This window comes from Coloeus monedula (assembly GCF_965178545.1).
Source record: "Coloeus monedula genome assembly, chromosome: 22".
NCBI lineage: Eukaryota > Metazoa > Chordata > Aves > Passeriformes > Corvidae > Coloeus > Coloeus monedula.
This window is the reverse complement of record NC_138802.1, coordinates 1,923,182-1,948,630: the sequence shown is the minus strand read 5'-3', so window position 1 is coordinate 1,948,630 and position 25,449 is coordinate 1,923,182. Positions and strand designations below refer to the sequence as shown.

General features: G+C 44.7%; 1 protein-coding gene across 1 annotated transcript in view; it reads left to right on the top strand.

The window, feature by feature from the left end:
• Positions 1–25,449, top strand: part of DVL1 (dishevelled segment polarity protein 1) — a 65,962-nt gene that overhangs the window by 28,151 nt on the left and 12,362 nt on the right. The window contains exons 3-5 of the mRNA XM_082295845.1: positions 11,884–12,005; positions 15,655–15,767; positions 20,976–21,114. Coding sequence (XP_082151971.1) covers positions 11,884–12,005; positions 15,655–15,767; positions 20,976–21,114 — 374 coding nt within the window. The remainder of the gene's footprint in view (positions 1–11,883; positions 12,006–15,654; positions 15,768–20,975; positions 21,115–25,449) is intronic.

Genomic DNA, 25,449 nt, shown 5'->3' with positions numbered 1-25,449 from the left:
ACTGGAGGTTTGTGCCTGTCAAGGGTGATGGAAGTGGTTGAGCACCTTTGGGCAGAGAAGAGAGCAGTGGTATTTCAGATTTTAACACCAAAGCAGCTTTTGAGGCATAGTCTGTGATTTCAATATCCACTTTCAAGCTGAGCTTACAATCTTGGGAACACAGCAGAGGACAAGAATGGTGTTTTCCAAAATCTCAAGTTTGTCTTGAGTATAAAATGTATTTTTGTGAAGAGCTTGGCTTCAACAAATGGTGCCAAGTGGGGTTGCAAACACGGTGAGTGCCATGGGGGTGAGAGCTGTGCTGAACAGAGACTTGGAGCAGCTTTTCAGCATGGAATAAATGTTTGGATCCATGTTTGGATCCTGCTTTTGCTGGGATGAAGGTACACAAGGAAGCAGTAGTAAAGTAGGTTTATAGGAGTTTTTTCCAACTGCCCAGTTGGAACAACTGGGGCTACTTGGAGTTCTCAGGTGGAATGAGCAGCTTTGTCTCCCTCTCTTTCTCCAGTCCCGTGCTGATTTTAGGACTTGAAGATCTTTGCTCACATTTTTTACAACTTCAAATATTTTAACTATTTTATCCCTTAAAATATTTTAGTAACCCAGACACTGAAGTTCTACAGGACAAGGACATTTGCTACCTGCTGGGGAGCTTGAAGTTTCTCAGCCTGGCTTCTTGTAGACAGGATTACATCAAAATGACATAAAAAAATCAAATACCAGATGGATTGCATGCTGTTTCCTGCATGTGTGCACTCCAGTGTTGTGTAAAGAAAAGTGCAATGTGTGTCTTTTCAACCTCACTTTGACTGGGAGATGGTTCTTAAGCAATGATTCCTCGTGGATCATCAGGCACAGCCCCTGCTGGGCTCTGAGCAGCTGGAAATGCTGCTCTGGGAGGGCTGGGGCTGGCAGGTGAACTGAGCTCAGCTGGATCACACAATATGAGCAACTTCTTCCTGCTCTATTGATTGCTTTTAATTTTAGGGCACTCAGGCTCTGGCAGCTGTGTAGTCCCAACAGGTTTTTAGTGTTAGGCAAGCAAAACATGTGGCTTTGTAAAGCTGAGCTTAAGCTCAGTCCTCCCACACACCCAAATGTGTATTAAGCACTTACTAGGTTTTGTATTAAATTGAGGCCTTAAAAATTGGGATGTGTAGTCTGTACTCTGCAAAGTTAGCTGTTTGTTCCTGGGAATTGTGTCCAGAAGGAAAAGCTGCTTTTTCCCTTCTTTTTAGGACCTCCATACCTGGTTTTTTACCTTTGTGCTCCAACCTTTTGCCTCAGTAGCAGTAGCTGACTAATAACCAACGTGACTTCCAGAGCTTTTCCAAGAATTTAGCCATGCGCTTCCACTCAGCAGGCACCAAAATGCCTTGGTTTGGGAATGGAGGAGTGTTTCAAAGCAGAGTTATTTCGATTTAAAGCTGCTGTTCTGATCTTGTTCTGATCTAATTCTGATCTAAAGCTGAGCAGTGCTCAGGGAAAGGAATGAGCACCACTTGCCTCCAGGAAAAAGGGAAGATTCCCTGGATGAGTAAATCGGTTGTCAAAGGAATGAAACCATTGGCTTTAGGGAATCAAACTGATGTTTGAACAAACAAATAAACAGAGAAGTGTTTGAGAGCTGAGGGTCCATCTGGAGCCAGCACAAAGTCCTTTCTTAATGAGGTTTTGTCCATTCTTGTGTGGGAACTGGAGGTGGGATGGGGATAATTCCTCCAGGAGGAACATCCATCCTGATGGCCCCTGCTGTGGGATCAGCCCCTGGATGCTCTGAGGGATTTGGCTGAAGGGCTCAGTGCTGCTGAATTTGCTGCTCTCAGGATGCCCCTGAGCTCTGGATGTTGGTGGTGCTGTTTTTGCCTTCAATCCAAGGATTACTGGGGGGCCGGAGCGTGGGGCTCTGGCAGGGTGGGAATGGATGGGACAAAAAGAGATTTCATGTGTGATTAACAAGCGGAAGAGAGCGTCCCAAAAGCTGCAGATAAAATAGGGGAGAAAATGGAGGTGGGATTTGTGCTGCCATGGCCTGAGAGCAGCGTCTGGTTTAGCAGCAGAGGGGTGGGAATTGATGGCAGCTCCTGTCAGGAGAGCAAATTCATCCTGAGAAGCCCTTTCCTCCTCAGTGTGCAACACCTGCCCTGGTTGTTCCTCAGTGTCATCCCCTCCCTGTTTCTGCCCCTTTCTCCCATGCTGCTGAGCTGGTAAATATTAATTAAATATTCAATTAATTCAATATCCAGGTTGTCCTCTGCATCCCTGACCTGGGTCTCTTCTTCCCAGTGCATGTAGGAGGATGGGGCTGTTTGTTTTCATCTGTGTGGTCCAGTTAAATTTATCTTTTACTTTGAGAATTCAGTGTATTGATGATTTATTCTGACTTCCAGACACCATTCAGGCTCTTCTGTGCAGCAAAATATGGCTCAAGTTGTTCCAGCAAGGTGTTCTTGGAGTTTAAGGAAAAATCCACCCCCACTATTCCACATGAATAAGGATGTGGATTATTTCATTCCCCTTTACATCCCAATTCCTCAATCTCTTCCTTCTTCCTTCTCCCAACCAACTCCCAAAGGGCATTTTTATCTCATATTAAGAGCTGAATTCTTTGCCAGCTCCTTAAATAACATGAAACATGAAAATATATGGCTTTTTCAGCTGGAAACCAGGAGAATAGGAAGAAATAAGATCAGAACAACACTACACACACACACACACGCCCACCAGTTAAATGTTATATTTTAATTCTGGGACTGTTCCTATTTTCATTTCAGAGGAACATCACAATCTCTGAGATGCATTTCAGGAATTAATTCAATTTATTGTGATTCCTGCATCAGTATAAGTTGCTGGCTGCTTTCCAGATGCAGAAGAAGGCAGAATCATTGCTCCAAGGATTTGCTGCTTGTTTGAAATCTTCTCAGTCATTCCTATTTTTTTGCATTAAACTCCTGCTTGGAGGCTGCAACCAAGATCAGTATCTGCTCTCCTTTTTCTCCCTGTACATGGTGGGAGACAGTTGCTGATCCAGAAACCTTCATTTTGTATTTTCTTTGTCACAACCAGCTGATTTTTTCCCCATTAGGGGTGGAAACTGAGACACACACGTTTTTCATGGATTTCTTTTTAAAATTTCCCATCAAGATCATGTGGGAAGTCTGGTGGTTAAGGGACAAGAGCATCTGGCAAACGAGATGCTGAGATGAGCCAGAGCCTTCTCAACAGCACCAGTGACAAGAGACAATAGGAATGAATGGAAACAAAGGAAATTCTCTTCAGACATTAAAAAAAACATTTCTTTTTTAACTCTGAGGGTGGTGAACCAGCCCAGCTCACCCAGAGATGTGCTGTCTTTGTGCTTGGGGATAAACCTGGTTGGAGAAGGAGCTGTGCTGATCAGACAAGGAGCAATGGGGTCAAACTGAAAGGGGAAATTTAGATCAGATTTGCAAAGAAATTCTTCTCTGTGAGGGTGGGGAGGCCCTGGAATGGATTTTCCAGAGAAGCTGTGGCTGCCCCTGGATCCCTGGCAGTGTCCAAGGCCAGGTTGGATGGGGCTTGGAGCAGCCTGGGACAGTGGAAGGTGTCCCTGCTCATGGCAGGGGTGGAACTGGATGAGCTTTAAGATCTCTTCCAACCCAAACCATCCCATGATTCTGATCCCAAACACCAAGGTTTTACCACAAACCTGTAGCACATTTTAAAGTTCTTCAAGGAAATTATTACAGGACAAGAGGTAATGGCTTCAAGATGAAGGAAGGCAGGTTAGATTAGGGACTGGGAAGGAATTCCTGGCTGTGAGGGTGGGCAGGCCCTGGCACAGAGTTCCCAGAGAAGCTGTGGCTGCCCCTGGATCCCTGAAGGTGTCCAAGGCCAGGTTGGAGCACCCTGGGACAGTGGAAGGTGTCCCTGCCCGTGGAACTGGATGAGCTTTAAGGTCCCTTCCAACCCAAACCGTTCTGGGATTCTTTATTTCCAATCCCTCAGCAGTTGCTGCTCCTGCTTTGAGCAGGACTGGAGCAGCTCCAGAGGTCTCTTGCAAAAGTCAATTATTCTGTGAGTGCATTCACTGCTTCTCCTGCAGCTTTTCTGGTACTTACATCACCCTCTCTAATGATGGGGCTCAGGCAGTTCCTCATCTACCTTCAACAGATAATAGACAAATCCAGCTTTCCAAGTCAGAACACAATCCCTCCTTCATTCCTCATACCTTTTCTTCAGGAGGAGAATGGGTTCACTTTGCCTTTCTTCCTTAGCTCAGATACCATTTATCTGATATATGATATGTATGATAAATGCTATAACAGCATGTAGATGAGAAATAGTGAAATATTTTTTCTTCTTCATGTCAGCACAGGAGCTTAACCCACAAAAATCAGCTCAGTTGGAGTCAGTGTCCAGGCCTTTAATAGAGAATGGTGCTGTTGCAAAGATCTAAAAGCAAAATTTAGATGTGTGGTTTAAATTAATTATTTGAGGGTATTAGTGGAGCCTTTTTTGTGTGCTGTACCGAATTTTTTGTGCTGCTCAGGATGAATTATCAACCCATCCAGTTCTGCAGAGACAACACAGATTGTAGGAAGTAGGGCTGGATCTATTCCTTCAAAACTTGGGCTCTTGCCTCCCTTCCCACCCATCAGCCTGCTCCCAAATTTCTGTGCATAGCCTGGTTTGGCTTGGGTTTGGAGCTCACACAATGCACTTTTTGCAGATGATGTTGACAAGGGCTTCTGTTCCCTGGGCTCAGCAATCAGCTGAAACATCTGTGTCTGACCTGCATTATGATTGCAAATTACTTTTTCCACACTAACACCCATAAAATTGCAGGGCTTATCTGCCTCTATTTGCTGCTAATTACTGCAGGAGTTTTATGTAAATCTCACTGTAAGTTAATTGTTCAGTTTCGAATTCTTTAATATCCCATTCACTGGAACTTAACAGATAATTGCACACAAATCTTCCAGGGATAGCAAAGTTGGGTCTTTACCTTTTGGGGAAAAAAAAAAAAAAAGTGTTTTTGGGCAGGGTTATTTCCTTATCTGTTTGGGTTTTTTTTTTTTTAACTGGGCCTGAGCTTTCTTTGTCTCCAGTGCTATAAAACGTGTGTCAGCTGGTGGGAGGCAGCTCGGGATTCTTGCACAAACCCATCTGGGAGGGTTGTGGTGCTCCCTGGGAATGACTGCGGTGTCTCTCCGCGTGTTTCACAGCCACACCACCCATTTCACATCGCAAAATGAAACGCACACGCCACAGCTGAGCCTCCTCTTGTCCCCACATCTCCCCTCCTGACTGATACAGTGGCTACTTTGAAGTTTACACCATGACTGACGTTTGGAAATTGGAGATTTTCATCTTTTTTAATAACATTTGAATCCTTCTATTTGTCAGAGGTGGGAACTTTGATCTTGGTGTCATCTGCAGGACTGATTTCCATAGGGGAAAATGTTCAAGGGAGGATCTGCAAGTCTTTAGTTGTTGCTTACGTTGGCTGCCCTGAGAACTCCCATGTACAGCTGGATTAGTATTGAATTAAAATCCCTGCTGCTAATTAGCTATTTAAACTTCCTCCCCAGCCCTCCTGTGTCCTGCTTGTTTTTCTCCTCTGCATCTCAGATCTTGTTCTTTTGATTTCAGGGTGGGTTTGTTTTTCTTCCTGCGTGTTTTTGTTTCTTTTTGCTGTTGTTGTTGTGTTGTTTTTTCTTCTAAGCACTAAATAATTTGGGACAGAGAGCTGCTCCTTCCTAGAGTCCTTTTCAGTGGCTGACCTTTAGTTTTTCAACAATATAGACTATCATAATTAGTATGTCAGAATTCTTAATTTATTACAATAAATGCATTTTTACACACCAGAAGTACCTGATGTGTGTCCTGTTCTGCTAACACACAACATAGAATATAATTTTTCTCGGGGAATAATTTATTAGGAGTTTTTTGAGACTGCTTACCCAAAGGAAATTATTAACGCAGTTTTGCTTTTTGCCTTTATTTTTTTGTTGTTGGTCCTTAATTGGGCAATTTGAAAAAATTGTGTGGAAGAAAATATTTTTTTTGTAATGCCTTAAAATGTTTTTCTCTTCCCTGTGCCTGGTGGAAGCTGCGAGTGTGGCAGGAATTGGCTTGTGGCTGCTGCCAGCTCGGAGCCAGCACTTGGGCTGGCTGTTATCTCTGTTTTTTAGGAAGGATTTGCAACATCTGGGAACAATTCCTTGCCTGGCTGCCGGGAATGTGCAGTTTCCTATTGGCTGGCAGTGATGTCATTGCCTTCTGTGAGGTTTTCCCTGGTTTTTCTTCCCCATTATCTGGGTGCCAGCAGATAATACTTGTCCTGTTTGTACATCAGCTTTTTAGAGCCTGTATTTGCAATTACAATTAACGTTGTGGGGCAGAACCATTTGACAAGGGCAGCACAGGAGCTTCAGGGCTGGGAAATGAAAGAAGTGCCCAGAGCTGAGGCGGGGAATAAAAATCCCCAGGAGCAGAATCTTGTTGAGTTTCTGTATAAAAGGAGCTGATTTCAGGGCCAGTCTCTTCACACATTATATAAACCCTCATTCATCCCAAGCCTAATCTCAGTGTAGACAATTTCTCATTGCTAAAATAAACATCCCTTTCCTGATAAGGTTTTTCCAGCAGTGTGGAGTCCTGGTGCCTTTGAGAGAATTCCTGGTGGAGCACAGCCCTTTTCTGCAATTGCTCCTTTGGGAGCAGCCTTCATGTGGATAATGGGCCACATCTCTGAAGCTTTGACTTGGGATTTGAGATGCCTGTGACTTTATAGGAAATAATTACTTCTAACTCCTAGATGAATGTGGCTGTTCTGAAGTCACTGTCAAAAATATAAATGGCTCTTTTGGGTATTTCTTTAGTGACTGGGATCAGTCCCTCACCTCTCCCTGAGCTCAGAGAAACACCAAGAGCTGCTACTGTTCCTCGGTGAGAGTTTAAATATTGTACTTTTCGTGCTGATAAATTAATAAATATTTAGCCAGATGAGACTCTGAGAGCAGAGTGCACCAATGTTTGCTCTTTCCCCTCCCCAGGCTGGTTTTTGTCTGGTGTCCTCAGCCCTGGACTCTGCACAGGCCATTCCTTGAGCTGCCTCAATGCCTGTGGGAGTTTGTTCAGATTTCTGCTGAGCTCTGGAAGAGTCAGGCCTTACCATAATTAATTAAAACCATCAGCAAATGTGGTGGAGAGGAAGAAAAGGGGAAATTTTGCTACAGAGAGGTGAAACAACTGATCCAAAGACTGGAGATCGGGTTGGAAGTCTGGTGGTGACACAAGCAGTGAACTGAACGCTGATTTCTGCAAATGACTTCCAATAGAACTGGTTTTTTTCAGCCAGATTTTTTGCTGGGATTGCTGGAATCCTTCTCCTGAACAAGAAGAAGGCAACAGGAGGAGGAAACAGAAGCTTTCAGGCAATGGTTTGTTAGCACACTGTGGAACTTGCACAACTCCCTGGTGCTTGTCCTGTCACAGCTTGGAAGTGGCTCTGTGGGAATCACTGGGGATATCAAAACCACCTGAGATTCTTTTCCAACATGCCAGGCTTGATATTCTCTCTCCAGTCCTGGGAAGGATGAGATGGGAATGTGGTGGCAGGACCTCAGTTGTAAAAACAAACAGCGTTCAGTGTGATGGAACGAACTGAATCAACAGCTGCAATTAGTTCCACACTTCTTTATGAACTTCTTGATGAACTCCCTCCACGTGCAGCACACAGGAGACATCCAGGATTCCCATGGAAATGCTGTCCTTCGGGGTGGAACTGCTCTGTGCAGCACACAGCACCAGCAAGAGACCAAAGAAAATGCTCCTGCCACTCAGAACTGCAGGGGAGGCTTGATGGGGGAAATATAATTATCAGGGCTGGCTCGTGGCCAGGGAGCTGGTTGTGACTCTGCCCTTCTCCTGCAAAAACACTCTATTGTGGCAGTCCTTTTCCATTAAAAATGATGGAATATTGGAGTGTTTTATTCCTATTAGCTTGTCAGAGAAAAGGATAGAATTGTCTTAATGATGATTTACAGACTGTTGGGAGATTCTGCTGCAGATTTTCTTTTCTAGCACGACAAATGTTGTTTCAGTGCTCTTTTGGGGTGTTTTTTGTTCATTTGGTCTGCAGCCACCCATTTATATTAAGTGCTGTTGAACACAGGGAGCTGAAAGTGAAGAAGGAAAGCTTTGATGAGTGAGAGTGCTCCTCTTGTAACCAGACACAGATCTGGACAGTCTGTGTCTTGTTTAAACAACTTAATTGCTTCAAGTTCTGCTTAACGCTCTTGCAGGAGCTCCCAGATTGTGGTTATCATAAAAGCAAGATCACGTTAGACAGCTTATTTAAATTCTTACACTCCTGGGTTTATTTATTTATTATTGTTATTCCTCAGGGGCAGAATTTCACCCCAGAGGATGTGTCTGAATTAAGTGTGCTTTGTGTGGAAATGCCTGCAGCCAGCACAGCTTGGAACTTATTTTGGGAAGGTAAACATGGGAATATCTGCACTGGCCACTGCTTTGTCATGGCTCTTGTGCTTGTGATTTACTCCTGGAAGTGTGGGAGATGTTTATCTAGGATTAACAAGCTGCTTGGGAACGGGGGAGATACTGCTGGGATCTTGAGTTCAAATTTATCTCCAGCTCACTGTGTCTGGTGGTGAGCTGATTCAAGTTTGAAGTGGTTTATTTTCCTCAGTGCAGCTGAAAGATCAGTGTGGGTAATTTCTGCAGCCCTCTCCCCTTTCTCACAGTGATGGCTGAGGCTGTTTGTGGCTCTAATCCCACTGCAGATCAGTAAGAAATGGGTACCCAGTGCTTTATCCTTGAGGGAATCACTCTCCAGGGACAACATTCACCAGGAGATGCTTTGCTGCAGTGGATTTTGCACTGCCAAAGTGACCCAGAGCCTCCTGCAGAATCAGTTGTGCCTTGCCAAGACTTCTTCCTCCAGGAGCAGGGAAATGCTAGAGAGCAAATATCCTGAAATATGGGAAGGATTTGTCTTGTTGGCTCCTCCTGGAGTCAGGTGTTGCCCTGAGCAGAAAGGCTTAAAGGAGGGCTGTGTTTTCCTGCTCCCAAATACCTCGGGCCAAGGGGCTTGTTTTGCATTCACAGCCCAGAGTGTGAGGGCTAAGGGGATGTGCAGATCTTGCCTGCACCCACTTTCGGGGTTTTTTTGCTTTATTTGTTCTTCTTTTCATCCCTTGGTTTGATTTTTGTCAGTGAAAGCCCAGAGATTCCTCAGGGAATCTTCCAGGCTCAGAGACATCCTTGCATCTCCATAACACCAACACACTTTCTAAACATCTCCCTTTAACTTCCCTACCTGGAAGAAAGCAGCTTTAATTATCAAGTTATTAGGAAAGCTGGTGTTATTTTTCCCTTCAGTGTTTCCTCTGTTGCTCCTGCTTTGGTGATAAGAGTTTGAATAATGCAGCTGACTCCATGTGGTGCTGGGGAGCTGTTTTGTCTCCAGGCAGTTCCTTTTTGACAGCCTGTGTGTGTTTTCTGCCTCATATTTATGGTTTATGCTCCTAGGAGTAATTCCCTGCATCCTGAATGCCAGTTCCCTCCTCTCCATCCCCTTCTTTAACAGCCAGCACCTCTCTGATCATTATATTAGAATTAGTCCTTAATAAATTAACCAGTTAGAGTTGGAATCTCTCCTGCTCTGCTTCTTCCACAGCTAAAAATAAAGGGAAACTGAGACCTCGTTGCCTGTTGGTGAAAGGTATTAATCGATATCATTAATTGAGGATTTGTTTAATTAAAGACCTTATAATCAAGTGTTTAAAGAGACTCAGCCAAGTGATGAGGTGGCTCAGGGGGTTGGTGATAAAAGTCACCCTGCTCACCTCCAGGTCAAGTCTAATTTCTGTGGATCATGGCCAGAAAATGCTGTGTGTGGTCAGTGGACTGTTTAAATATATTTTTTGCATTAGGATATGCAAAATTCTCCCAGCTTCATGGGAGAAGAATCTTTGTACAGTCGTTTCAAATATTAACTGAGTCCTTCACAGAATCCTCTTTTCATTTTACCCAAACCCTCTCAGGTTGGGCGTCTGCCTTCCTGTTTGTAAACCAGAGGAGTGTAACTCCTCCACTGTCAGGCTTGTTAATAAAAAATAACCACTTAATCTAACAGGTGAAGTCAGATTAGAACTGGAATTTCTAATTGAGAATCACCTTGTTCTATTTGCAGAGATAAATTAAAAGGAGTCTTGGATCAATGCATGTTTGCTTTTCTGTAGTGGTGCTTTACCCAGAGCATGGTTCTCCTCCCCTGGGATTTAGGTTGCATTTAGGTATCTTTGATTGCTTTCTTCTCACTGGTGCAGAATTGGCAGTGCCCTGCCTTTCTAGGTTAGAACATGGAAGCAAAAATGCTGATTTCATTATAAAATATTTACTGATAGAGGAGGGACCTGTTCTGGTTGGTTCCTGGGTTTACATTTCAGTCAGGAGCTTTTTTCCAACACTGAGAAGATTTAAAAAATATTAATGTCAAAACCCAAAGTGTACAAAAGGACTCTTTACACAAAGCATCTCTGTCTTTTTTAAAAAATTTATTATTTCTTCGCTGAATACAGAAAAGTAGGTGCTAGCCTGGTGGGAATCAGATCTTAGTTCAATCTAAGATCTTCTGTCAATCATTAAAATGAGCTGCAAACTAGGAGGCTGGGGAGAGGAGGAGACTCCTTCTTCTTTCTCTGCTGATTAAAGATGTCCCACTGGCTGTGCTGGAGGGAGATGGGCTGGCCTGGATTTACTGGAAATGAGATTTGAGTACAGAAATCCTCCTGTGTGCTATGGCCATGCCTGTGATCCATTATCCAGAAGCATCCCTGGTAGTTACTGGCAATATTGATAACATTAAAATTGACATCCTGCCTTGTCCAGGACTGGAATTGGTGATAATTCCCGAGGATAGCATGCTGTATGCAGGTCCTTGGTGTTTGGAATGAGGAGATGGATCCTTGCAGCATCTTTAATTCCCAATTTCCATGGGGATTCTGAGTGTTGGGTGCTCTGCAGCCTTTCCTTCCACAGGCTGCCAGGCCCCTCCAGCTTCCCTGAATGCAAATGGCAGTGTCAGAGAGTTCTGAAGGTGATAATCACACCAGAGGAGCTTTAGAGAAGTTTTCAGGTCCTCATGAACTGCAGAAGAGTCATCTCTCCATATCCTGGTTTCCGTGGCATGGTTGGAAAATGCCTTTTTCTGTCTGCAGCTCTGCCTTAAGGGAACATTTGGAGACAAAATGGGCACAAGAGACACAGGGAGGATGACCAGCTCCTCCTCTGAAGCAGCTTTCTGTTGAGCTTGGGTGACCTTGGCTTAAATTCAGGCTCTCAACAGAGATGGTGGCAACTCAGAGATTTGGTGGTGGGGGCCAGGCTAGACTGTGAATTTTCAGGGGGTTGAAGATCTTGTAGGAGGAGTTCCATTGGGTTTGGGCTGTATTTCTGACGTGTTCCAGCTTTTGCTTTTCATTTTTGTGCTGGCAAAGCCAGGCTGGGAGCACAGCCTTAAAATGTGGGTGTATTTTGCAAGGGATGCTGACAACTCGTGTGCTTGGGCAACTCAGGGAATGCTGCAATGCCAGGTCTCCAAAATCCCCTCCCTGCCTGGGGTGCCTGTTTTTGCAAGAGGAGAAGAATTCTTGGTGCTTGCAGGAATTCTGTGCACATCCAGGCTGCTGATGTTTTCACGTGGAGACCGACTGGAACCTGATTTTAGGCGAGTTTGGCAGGGATCCCTGCGCTTCCCATCCTCCAGTTCCCCTCAGATCCTGGGATATTGGCTGAACACGCTGGGCCAGAGTGGAGAAACTGGTGGGAGTAATTCTGGTGTAATTCTGGTTTTTTTTTTTCTGTTGGCAGCTGGTCCTGGCTGAAAGCTCCCACTCTGACACAGGCTCCCAGTGCACCGAGAGCCACACGGACCTGCCACCACCCCTGGAGAGGACAGGAGGCATCGGAGATTCCCGGCCCCCATCATTCCAGTAAGACCCAATTCTCCCATTTATTTATCGAATTTGAATTCCTGTCTATTTCTCACCCTCATTTCTCTTGCTGCTGCAAGCCAGCTGTTTGTTGTTATTGGTATAAAAATAAAATATCGAGGAATTAAAAGGGGAATGGGAATGAAAACCCCCTGTCATTGTTAGAGTGAAATATTTATCCAAAATATCTCATTTTCAAGTCTGCTGTGGATGAGTTAAGTGGGGAGGGAGCCCAAAATGCTTTTTTGTAGTGTGTGGCTGACAAGTGATTAGTGTGTTATGTGTAATTATGGAGGGTGCAGAGCCAGCTGAATGCTGCTGTCAGGAGGGAAAATTTCCATAAGGAATAATTCAATTCCTGCTCCATGTCCACGCAGAGGCTGCCAGCTCCATCTGTGTGTGGCCAGACTGCGAATATCTGCTTTGATGGCAGCCTCGTTATTTCCTGTTCCTCATCCAAAGGGTATCCTAAGGATACCTTCATTTCCAGGGAGGGCCTTGGAATTTCCACAAGGAGGATTTAAAGCAGGGCCTTGTGCTCTTAGTCTGTGTTTGGAGAAGGAAACGTGGCCTGGATTTGCCTCTTTTCCATTGCTTTTTGGGATGGCTGTTGCCTGGAAGAGCCCTCAGTGTTGTGTTTGAGTCTTTTACAGATAAAAACCTTTCAGAGGGGATGAGAAATCCTGGGAAATCTTGACCCTGCCTGGCACTGTCTTGCAAGGGCTGTGCTGCCCTCCTGTGTTCTGAACTGGCTGGGAGAGGCCAGAAAATAAAACCAGGCCTTTGTCTTTCCTGGCCTAAACCTGTCTGGAACAGCTGCAAGATCGAGCTTTGTTTAAGAAGATAATTAGCTTGGAATTAGGCACGAGGTTTGTGGTGCTGCTCACTGCCAGAGCCATGGATCCAAGGCCCTGCTGGAGCACCTGCTTCTTCCAGAGTGTTCTCAAAGTCTCTAAATACTACAGAGAAAATGTGGGAATGCTCAGAGGGGTGAAGGACCTCGCTCAGGTCGTGTTTTCTGCCTCTGTTCCCATTCCCAGACAAACCATCTTCCTGCTTTCTGCTTCCTTCACTCCTTTTTCTTTCTTTTTCTGAACTCCAGCAGAGAATCTGGCTTGTGGGGAGTTTTCCTAGACTAAAACTTGTTTTCCCTTAATGCCTTTTTGGGTTCTTCTCACAATTTCCCACAACATCTCAACGTTTTACAGTGGATTTTTCTGTTGTGTTTCATTTTTTCAGTCCAGAAGAGAAGGTAAGGATGACCTGAGTTTAGTCCATAACACAGGGCAGATTATCTCAGTTATTCTACATGAAGCCCTAAATTCTGTCACTGTCAGAATTTCATTTTAAAGCACACCCACTCTAGATTAAAGTGACCAAGAATCCACCGTACTTTGAAGTGATTTGTTTCTCTGTTGAGCTTAACAAGTCTTTCATTGTAAAATGAACCTGAATCATCACTGTAGTCCTCAGAAATTATGGCAAATTATGTTTCTGGGGATTTTGCTGTGGTGGTTGTGCAATGAGAGTGACTTGTACCTTCTTGGTTCCTAAATCCCTGTGATTTTATTTAAATGCTCTTCAAGCTATCAGAGATCTGTCATCTCCTTCAGTGTTGATTGAGGCCTTATATAAATAAGTGCCAGCTGAGCTGGGTGTTGTGCAATTGTACAAACAGAAATGTTGCTGGACAACAAAGAATCCAAGGAATAGGTGAAGCAGGCAATGCCATCCGGGGGAATGAGATCCTTATCAGAGCTGAAGTGATAACTCCCTGCCTGACAGCGTTGATGTTTTGCTTCATCATTGATGAAATCCAAACAAAACTTCATTTTTTTTTCCCCTTCCTGCTGCGGGTTCTGAAGCTCAGCCTGCATTTCATGCTCCACTGCTGCTGTTTGGGGGTTGCCAAATCCACTTTGAGCTGAGTTTGGTGGTGGAGGTGCAGGGTGAGGTGAGAGCAGTGACCTCTGAGTTACCTTTCTCATGTGCTCTGAAAATGGAGCTGCATTTAATGGGCTGAGCTTTGGAGAGGGAAGAGGGCAGCTGGGAGTTATTTTTGCACCCTTTGCTGTGGTTTAAATCACATTTTGTAGGATGGAAACCACCTTTTGGAGGCAGATTTAGGTTCTGAGGTGCTTTAGGAGAGGGAATTGTGAGCAGGAGTCAGTAGATGGTGCTGCTGGGATAGCCAGGAGTGACCTGAGCAATGTGTCACCCTCTTCCCCTTTCCAGCTGTGCTGGGCTAAACAAGAAGTGTAAAAAACCATGTGGCAGCACTGAAATCCACCCAGGCATTTCGGTAGGGATAAAATGTGCACTCAGATGTTTTCCTGAACGACAACCCCGATTTCCTAATTTCTCTGCTGGGCATGTCAGCACATTTCATCGACTCACAGAGAGCATGTGGGTGTGCAGGAGGCACAGCAGCCTCTGAAATGTGGAAATGTGACACTTAAATGTGGTTCCACACAGCCAGGTCTGGCTCCAGCTGCCACAGGAGTGGGGGATAGTTGGTTACAGTGCTGGTGGTTTAATTCCCTGTGTGAAATGTGCATGTCCAGCCTCGTGGAATTGTAGGAGAAACACATCAGTGATGCTCTGCTGGAGGTAAAGGATGGCCACTACACTCCTGTGGTGCATGGGTGAGGACATGGCAGGCATGAATTACAGGTACACAGGGCGGGGGAGAGTGGAGACTCTTGAACCAGCTGGGATTTATGGGTCAGAGAGGAGGAGAATGAGGAGTCACTTTCTGAGGGAGATCTTCCACAGCAGAGCTTTGGCTCACATCGAGTTTCGTTTTCACTGTTACATTTGTAGGAGCTTTAGGGCAGTTTGCTCAGTTTAATCCAGTGAAATGAGCTGTGGCTCTTTCCAGCACTGGAGCTGACAGGAAGGATGGAGAAAGATGATTTACAAGAGCCTGGAGTGACAGAACAAGGGGGGATGGATTCACACTGGCAGAGAGTGGGTTTAGGTTGGATATTGGGAAGAAATTCTTCTCTGTGAGGGTGCTGAGGCCCTGGGATGGATTTCCCAGAGAAGCTGTGGCTGCCCCTGGATCCCTGGAAGTGTCCAAGGCTGGTTTGGAGCACCCTGGGACAGTGGAAGGTGACCCTGCCCGTGACAAGGCTGGCACTGGATGATCTCAAAGGTCCCTTTCAACACAGGATGTTCTGTGGTTCTGTGCACTTAATTATTGTGAGCTTTGCAAGGCTTCACCCTCCAAGGTCAGAGCTCTAAATTAAAAGTGCCAGTGAGCTGCAGCTTCTGCTCTTGGCTGGGATCTCAGCACGTACCAGAATGATCCCTTCTCCTGGCCCAGCAGGAGCCTTTCTTCCCTGTGGGAATGTCATGCACAGCCCTGTGGCAGCTTTTCCAGTGTCAGGATGATGTGCAAGCACTCGTGCAAACAGCTCTGGGTCTCAGGGCATCGATTTTGGGTTGTCTTTTCACCCCTCAGGTGGTTTTTTGGGTTTTCTTTTCACCCCTCAGGTGGTTTTGGGGTGGGCCCAGCAACCCAGGACAGTTTGCAGTGCTCAGCCTCAGAGCAGTTTTCTGGCTGCTGCACCAACGTGCTCCCAGTCTGTGTGGAAAAGGGAAAAAGGGATGACTGCAGTGATTGTTCCCATTTGTTCTGTGACAGTCCCAACGCTGCCAGCAGCAGGGATGGCCTGGACAACGAGACAGGAACAGAATCCGTGATCAGCCACCGGCGGGAGCGGCACCGGCGGAGGAACCGGGAAGGGCACGAGGATGGTGAGTCCTGCTTCATCTTCCCCCTTCTCCTCACATCTTTCAGAGCAACAACTCCTCCTGCACGAACAGAAGAGACCTGTGTCTGCATTCCTGCCTGCTTTCAGGGACTCTTATTATTTTAATGGAATAATTTGATAATTGCTCTGAAACTCTTTGAAGCTCAGCGTTTTTCTGAGAGGTCTGCACAACGCACGGTGAAGTGGCAGAGAGATTATTTTTGACAATATGCAGAACTTTCTGCAGCGTGAGAAGATGAATAGCTTGGACAGGACTGGCTGTTGATTTCTCAAGGCTTGGCTCAGCTGTGGTGTTTTATGCTGGTGTAACAGGGGCTCTGAAGATCTGTTTTTATACCTAAATGCACCCAAAGTGCACCTATAAAATGCAGAACTCCGTGTCTTGCCTCTGGTCTGTACATCAAAGTAAGCTTGGCTTTTTCATTCGTTGCCAGACAAGAATTTCCAGGCTTAATTAAGAATTAATAGGTGCCACCCATTGTGTTTAAAATAGTCCAGAATTTGGAATACTTGGGCCCCAGAGATGCCATCATGGCCTTTATTCCCAGCTCCACCCACCAAAGTATTTGCCTCCAGTTAGAACGCAGGAAATCAGATTTATACTGAAGGTTTCTGTTCATTTAACCCTTCCAAAGTGTCACTGATGCAGAGTAAATGAAAATCCCTCAGTGGGAGGAGCAGAGAGCTGTCTGTGCGTGATCCTGACTGCAAATTCCATTAGGAAATGACAGAAAGAGGCAGAATCCTCTCACAACGTTGTGTTAAAAACTTGTTGCAGGAAGGATGTGCAAAGGGGAGTTGTTTTAAGCATTAAATCAGTGCCAGTTCGTGTTTTGCTGTGGATATTGGCATAAGAGCTGGTGTTGGTGTATGGAATTATTTGAGCACAGGAGTTTCTGCTTGGAGTGGTCTGAAACCAATTCATACATTTAGAAAGAAATGGGATAAAATTTCCTCCTCCTGTCAAAGCCCAGACAAGAACATGTCACAAACATTAGCTGTTCTCTGAATTTAAGCCTTCTGCCTGCAGCAGATGAGTTTTGTTAATGTGCATAAAGCAAGGGGAACAGCCTTAAAATACATTATTTAATGTCCATCGTGTTTCCGTGGTCATAAGAATATTTTATTTAATAATAACAACATCCAGTACACATAATAACAGATGAAATACATACATAGATAACACATGAATAACACAATACACATGAAAACATGAGTTGTTTTCAGTGGAAAGCAAGTCTAAAATGTACAGTTCAGCTCTATGCCTCTTGAAAATACTAAAAGAAGTGAAATGCCCTAATCCTGGGAAGGATTTTAAGGCCTTTTAATAACAATGACACAGAGTTATTCTTTCCTTGCACCTTCATGTCTTGTCTGGAGCACAGCTGGATGTAAAATGGGGGAACAGCCCTAGGAAAAGGGGGCCAAGGATGGGGAAAGGGCAGCAGGGCTGTGGCAGCTGATTACAGCTGTTCCAGGGGCAGCAGCTGTGTCCTCTCCCCTCATTGTGAAACAGGATAAATCCTCCTTCCCCTGCAGAAAGCAGGAAATGCAGTGAGAGTGTTTGATCTGCTCCTGCAGAGACTCGTTTGAATAATGCCCAAATTACAGCCCTGGTGGTTGGCAGAGGGGCAGGATGAGGGATCTCCCTAGAGCTGTGTGTTAATCACAGGTTTGTGCCAGAGGTTTTATTCCAGAGGCACAGGGACAGCTCAGCCAGCTGGACAATTCCCTGTGTTTGTAACTGTTTGGTACAAAGTGCAGGACAAAGAATCACCCACCCTGGCAAGGAGGATTTCCCTGGATTCCCTCAAAGGGAAAGGAGTTTTTGTTCCACGGGAAGACACGAGCAGGGTGTAACAAACGTCATTTCAAACAGGTGGAGTGAGAAAAGGTGCTAAGGAGCCATTTGGGAAGAGGGAAACACTGAGCTCAAACCTGTACAGGTCAAACAGGCTGAGTCCACTGAGCCCAGAGCACTGGAATGGAGAGGTTCCACAGAATTAAGGTTGGAAAAACCCCAGGAAAGAAAAGGGACACTAAACAAAGATTTTTCTGTGCTGCTCTCCATTTTAATTTACAAAAGTTGTTTCCTAATTTTACTGGAAAACGTTGCCAGCTTTCAGTCTGGGCTTGAACTGCAACAAGGTCCTTCCAGAGGTGTGATTTGGAGTCTGGGTGATGGTAAATTCCCCAGGTTCTCCAGTGGGTGATAATTAACAGCGTGGTACCGTGGGTGGATTGTTGACCACAGCAGCCTGGATGTTTTCCTTCGTTGTTGCAGGATTACTCACCCCAGAAAAGCTGTTTCTGCTGAATTGCTACTGGGCAATTACACACACGCAGGCCTTGATAAATACTGATGGCCAGCTGCAGCTGGAAGGTGTGGGACACACCTGGTGATCTGACAGCGTTTTCACACCTCCATCCATTGAACATGCAAAGGATTTGGGGTATCCCTAAGCTTTTCCACCCATTTCACTTAAATTGTATTCCTATTTTAAGTGCACAGACAATGAATCTTCATCTGAGCTTGTATATTGTTTGATTTCAAAATAATCCCCACGAAGAGAATATGGTGGCTTGAAGAACATAATAAAACTTTTTTTGGAGCTGTGTGACACTGCAGATACAAGCAGCAAGAAAATCTCGAGGAAAAGTGGTCTGGAAAAAAAAAAAAAAATCAGGATCTCAGAGCTCCCCTTTTTTCTCTTCAAGCAACAAAAATCCTTGTTGTTTTGGAAAGTTGACAAAGTCCTATCAAGTGAAAGTGGAGTGAGGATCTTAATTAGGGCCGTGGGAGGTCTGCCTGGCACATGTTGTGGGGACCCCTCGCTGGGAGGAACAAAGCTCCCATGTCAGTTTGCTGAGGAGGAGTGGGAAAGGGGACTGTGGAAGCTCTAATTAGGGAGGTAATTAAGGGACAAGAGGGTTTTTTTGGGTGTTGAGGAATGTTTTATAGCTGCTGCTCGGTTTCTGACAAGTCTGCAGATGTCAAGTGTCGACACTGGTGTTTCAACACCCGGTTTGCTGTGGGGTGAACTTAACTCTTGTGCAGCCAGCTGAGAAATGCCTGTGCCTTGAGAAGCTCTTCATGAGGGCAGGCTCACAGATCCCAAATGTTTGGGAAGAGGAGCTGTTGCACATTTCCCCCTGCTGCTGCAATATGGGGATTTTTTACCACGCTGTGTGCCAAGGAATCTGCAGAAGGGCTGGAACTGGAAAACAGCTGGGATGGGAACGTGGAGCCTGCGTGGGGTGGAGGGATTGGAGGCTGTTTGAGGTTCCAAAGAGCATCAGTCCCAAGGCAAGTCAGGGTACAGGGATATGCCCATAAAGCAGGAGTGGACAGTCCCATTGTCCATCCCTATTTACGAAGCAGGGACCGAGCCCTGCACCCCACAAGTCTTTACCGAGGAAGTGATAACACATTTCCTGTTAATAAACAGGCAGGACTTTTGGAAGGGGTTGGGAGGGTGGTGTTTCCCTCCTAACTGGGAACTTGGGCCTTCTCTCTGAGCCACCCTCACCCTTGTTCTCTGCAGTGGCACAGAACCTTCTTCACAGCTCCCTTGAGCAGATGCTGCTCTTCCCTTTCTGCTTTCAGGGCTTGTTTGATTTGGTCTTTGATGTGCTTTTGTCCCTCAGGCAGGGCCTGCTCTGCTGTTGATAAAAGTCAGGGAGGACATATTTTACCCTCGCAGGCTATGCTTTATTCTCAGCTCTTTGAGGCACTGAAAGGCTTTTGTCACACTGTCCTGGTGAACTCTGTCATCCTCTACTGAAGGGACAGGGCAGGGGGTCAGCAGGGCAGAAAGTCCCTGGTCATTAGTGGGACAGACACTGAACCAGAGCAGGGAATGATTCTTCTTTAGACTTAAACTTGGTTACATGGGAGTATTTTATGAGTAAACCCCTTATAATCATGGTTTGGGAAAGTACTCAGTTATAATAATGGTTTATTGCCCCCAAACAATGCTGGCTAACATTAGAAAAGCTTGGAAAAGGAAATTTTAGTCGGGCAGGGAAATTGCAAAAAGGCTTTATGGATTTAAATGCATACCTTAATTACACAGGAAACCTTTCCTGTGAGCTCAGGGCTACCTGGTGCTGCTTGGGAGGTATAAAACAGATTTATTCCATGATTTATTCCATGTCTTGGCTTCCTCTGTTGCTGAGTTTTCTCCTGGTGCTGGAAATCTTTAATAAACACTGAGCATCACTTGTCAAACTTTCTCTGATACTTCACTTGCAAAGCAAACCATGTTACTTTATTAATTAACTCTCAATATGCATCAGGTATCATTCCTACTGCAGGGATGTAGGAATTTCTCCTGTAAGCAGGTTTTCCTTTCTGTAATTGAAGAGCAAATCCCTTAGACCTGGGAGTTGTGAGTTTGGAGAGGGTTGTTTAAAATCTCAGCCTATCTTTGAAGCCTGTTAGGTTGATTTCTTTACCAGGTGCCTTATCAAGCTGAGCCTTTCTTGTTTCAGGGAAAGAAACATTCCTAGTAAAATAAAACACTTGGAGATTAAGGATCTTCTAATGAAAGGTGCAGGAGGAGTTTGCTTTGCTGAGGAAAATCCCTAAAATATCTCTAGGAAAAGATGAGCCACTGCTGCCTTCAAGTGAAAAGGCATTCGTGAGAGGGGATTATCTGTGGGAATGTTTGTGTCTGCCAGCGTTCACACAGCCAGGGATTAGGAAAGAATTGCTCTGAAACACCTGAATGGTCAAGGCACTGTGAGTTTGATGTCCTGTGCTGCCCACACAAGGAACAGGAATGTGCAGCACAGGTCCAGGTAAAGGTGCTTTTATGGCTGAGATATTAATAAAATTCATCCAAGAATGTTGTTTTTGGGATTTCTGGGCTGCTGGGTCTGTCCCTGCCAAACTTAAACTGCTTTTGTTTGTCCCTTCCCATTGACACAGCTTCTTGTTGATGTCTGATACCTTTATAGTGCTTTTCTGTGCCTGATACTGTTTATGGCCTGCCCAGAAACTGAGCCATAGGCAAGTGGAAAAGGGACAGGGACAGGGCAGGCCAGCAGGACAGAAGGTTTTCCAATTGTTGAGAGGGATCAGCTTCTGCAAAGAGCTTGGTTTGTGTGATTGTCCTGCTGCTCCCAGTGCCACAACTTCCCTACTCCTCTTCCCTTCCTCTAACACTCCTTTGTTGTGCTTTTCCAGTCCCCAGGATCAATGGGCACCCCAAGCTGGACAGGCACCGTGAGCACCCCCCTGGCTATGACAGCTCCTCCACCATGATGAGCAGTGAGCTGGAGTCCAGCAGCTTCATCGACTCTGAGGATGATGACAACACCAGCAGGTACAGTCCTGCCATGGGGACAGAGCTGGAAAAGCTCCTTGGCATCTTCTTGGCCTCTTCTGATTCCATCCTCTTGTTTTTTCTCCTCCCCCTCCTTTTTTTTTAAATTTTCCTTTTATTTCTTTTGTGATTCGAGCACTGGTCGTTCATCAGTGACATCATTGTGTGCAGTCACTGCTCAGTTATTGGGTCACTGTCCAAACCACTGTTGCAGTTGAAAGAAAAGTTCTGTTCCTCTCCTTTTAATAGCAAGAATGGTCACATTTCAAGATCAAAGCACTGTGCAACTGCCTACCTATTTATAAAGTAATGGTGTGAATATTAAAACAAAATACTGTCAGCATAGATTCCTAATAAGTGTGCACTTCACTGGAGCTCAATTATAAAGGAATTCCTGGGTAATTGCATGGTCTGAAACCTGTGAGCAGTTCAGGAATTCATCAAAGTTAATGCTGTTGCAAAGGCAGCCTGGGCTGCCATATATTTATGGCTTCTTCATGATTTCTTTCTTTATGTGCAGACACAGAGTGTGAATTATTCCCTACTTGAAAAATACCTCTCATTTCAAGACATCTCTGTTATATCTAAAGATAATTTTGTTTTTCCTGAAGAAGTCTGTAAGCCAATACATTTCTTGGATTCAAAATACTTCTTTGCAAGGATGTAAATAAATTTAATAGAAACAGTAAAGAGCAACTGCTGCTGGAGATACTGAACCCCTTGCTGTGTTCACAAACATGGTCAGCTTATGGATCTTGGTGGATCTGTTGGGTCTTGGAGTTGGTCAGGGCCTAAAGACCTGCAGAAGAACAGCAGTTCCTCCAAATTCTGATTAAAGGCTGTGTGTTTCCAAAGGGTTAAAAGGGTGTCTAAATGCACATTGAAGCTTTAGTCCTGAAGTAGTTTCAAGAACTTATTTTGCAGTCCCAGTGAAGTGCAAGGTTGGAATGAGAAGAGTTTAAGGTCCCTTCCAACCCAAACCATTCCATGATGAAGTTGCCAGCACCTGGAGATACAAAAAAATCATTGTATATAAAACAGATATAAATAGATATAAAAAAGATATTAAAAAATCCCCCTTCTGGATGTGCTTCACCTGGATATTCACATGCATGGAGGGTTGGCAAGATCAGTCCTTACCCTGAATGCACCCCGAGCCTTCCCAAAGCCTTTAGGGCTTCGAGCCCTCCTTCCCTCCCTAAAAACTGGAGCCCACAGAAACAACAACAACAACCCTGCAGCTGATTTGGATTTCTTGTAAATAAATTAATCATTTCCATGGCAGCCAGCTATGCAGGAGGGCAGGATTAGCACAGGCAGGGTGGCCACTGAGGCACGTGAGAGCAGACCCAGCGAAATCTTTCTGTAGGAATAAAATAAAACTTCCCGAGTCTGCCCCAGGAAGAAGGAGATTCTTCGAAGCTGCTGCGGCTGCCTTTCCCTCTGGAGGCTGGGGCAGGAGCTTTTGGCACAGGGAAGAGCTGCCAGGCCAGCTAGTCAGGAAGAACCACTCAAAGGAATGCTCCAAGGTATGCTGTTGTGTTCCAGGGATGATGTTCTCAGGCACAGGAGAGATTGTGCTGGCAGGGAGAGGTTTTCTGTAGAGGCAAATAAGGCAAAGAGCAAATGGAGGAGGCTCCAGAGCTGCTGGAGACACCAGCCTGGGGACAGAGGGGTCTGAGGGGTGAGTTTGGTGCATGACAGCTGATGGGTTCTGATGGCAGAAGCTGCTTTGTGAAGGAAGCTGTGCGGGGAGGAGGCACCGGGGAAGGAAATCAGATGGAAAGGATGTTGCTGTCCTGGAAGGGAAGAGGTTGTGAGGTTGGGATGCTTTTCTGACTCTGTGTGTTTGGCACTGTTTTATTTTAACTGGGAGCACTGGAGCAGAGCTGGGTAATTCCCAGCCCAAGGAATTTCTGTTGCATTCAGTTAAAGAATGATGTTTTGTTTTGGTGAATGAAGCTGTTCACAGATATTCCAGGACAGTGCAGAGTGACAGTGGGAGCACAATAATTTATTTCCTTTCTTTTCAAAGTGGGATATAATGGAATGTTTGTGTTGTTTGCAGGTAAGATTTTGAATACAGGGTGATGTAGGGAACTTCATAGTAAAAGTCTTTTTTCTGTCTTCTCTTAGGTCTAACAGATCTGACATATGTAGCTGTGGGATTATTGTCAGCAATTGCTGCTCTCAGTTCAATGTAACTAAAATAATTCACTGCAAAAAAATGATGATGTTTATTTCTCATTAAAGAAATTACCATCATTTCTTTCTAAGCCATGTGGATAAGCTTCCTTTAACAAATGTTGCCTTTTTTTCCCCCTTCCTTTGGGGATTGTAGAATGGACAAAAAATGATTACAATTATTATTATTGCTGCTGTTGTTATTATTATTACAATATTTTTTTTAATCTGTGGTATTTATTGACCTTTGTGTTAGAAGTACAGTCAGGGTTTTGGGCAGTAGTTGGTGCAGGAAATTAATTGCTAGTGATAACTCCAGATTTGTTTTTCGTCTTTGCACTTTATTTGTCTCAAAAGCTCAAATTTACCATCTTGTTTTGCTCATCAAATTGTAACAACAACTTTTACCCAGTATTTCTGGGGATGCTTCAGAGAGCAAAATATTCCTCATTAGAGTTTTTGAGCTGCTTTTTAGCATCCAGATGCTCCCAGAGTATTAAGGATTCAGCAAGGATGCATTAAGGCTGTGAATTGAGCAGAAATTACAAGGAGAGATGATGAAATGTGCCACAGCTACATGAAATTAGGTGTAAAAATGTTCTTGCAGAGCCTTCTGATCATCAGTTTTGTGCAACTGATGTGAGAGGCTGTTTTAGCTGCAATTTTTCCCTGAAATGTTGTGTGTCCTCTTGAACTAAACCTGAACTGGGGCTTTTCTAAGGAGCTGCTTCTCATCCTTCCATCCTGATACTGAGCAGAATGGCAAAAATACAACAAAGAATAACTTCATGTCTCACATGTTATCACCTGGTAACAGAAGCTCAGAGATCTGCCAAGAAACTCTGGTTTTGCTGGTTTAATTGGAGAGAAAAATGCCCTTTCAAAGAGCAGGCAGCTTCACTGTGGAGTGAGCAACGTGCCTTGGCTTTCCTTGGATTCTCCTAAACCTGGAAGTTTTAGCTGAATCCTCTGATGAGATGTTCTGGGAGGGAAGAGGAGGAGAAGGAAATGGGAGAAGAAGCAGGAAGGGGGAGAATATTGATAGCAAAGTATAAGAGGAGGTTTTTGTGTCAATCTTTGGTGCTTTCCAGGAGAGGTGGATGTTGAACAAGCCCAGTTTTGGGAGCCCTGTTGCTGAGACCTCCTTCTTTTTCCTGTTGGAAGGTAAAACCTCCCAACCCCAGGTGCTGTGTGAGCTGTTCCACCAGCCAGGAATTATCACATTTTTGATCTCTTTTTGAAAAATCCCACCTCTTGGCTCTTCAGTTCCCCTTGCTGGGAGGGGAAAAAGGAGTGTGTGAGGTTAACATGCCTGAAATAGTTGTGTGAACTCAAGGGAATGTCAGGAGATTCACACCCTCTGAACAGCTCCAGCATCTGCAGGGGTGATGCTTGATGAAAACACCCTCCTTTCAGGCCAGAGGGGTTTCCTGTGCTCTCAGGACACCAAGCTCCTTTTTGGAATTGCTGGGATCAAGTTTTTGTGGTATTCTCACATTCCTGCACGTGGCTGGAACTTGGAAGGCAGGGATGTGGAAACGGGGAAAAGCCTGGCACGTTTGCTTTGTGTTGTATAAGGTTGGATTTTTTAATCTTGGTTAATGATGGAGCATTGCTTTGTCTTTTTTTTTTTTGCCATTCTTAACATATTAAATAGAGGAGAGATGTCTCTGTGGTGGTATCTTAATAATCTAGGCTTTGTGCCAGGCTCCTGAAATTAATTTGGGCAAATCCATTTCTGTCTCATTCCACTCTCTGTAAAATGAGGATGATTAATGCTCCAAACTCTTAAAGATCTAAAGATTTATATGTAAAATGTGGCACATTTAGGTTCTACAAGTTTGAAGGGCCTGAAAAAAAAACCCACAGCAAAATAAAACTAACAGAAGATGTGAAAGTAAATCCTATTCACTGTCCCCCTGTCATCAATTTCTATTTGATTTCTTTAAATTCAAGCCTTGACTTCCTGGTAACAGCAGAAGAAAATATAGCACCAAGACAGACTCACAAAAATGAGCATTAAGGGTTGCACTCAGACTCGGTCCCAGAAGAAAACAAGTGCTAAACTATACTCTGTAATATTAAATTATTAATCGGATCCCTGCTGCCGTTTAGCTGGAGTCATCTCCGTGTCTCTGTGATTTTTCCCTC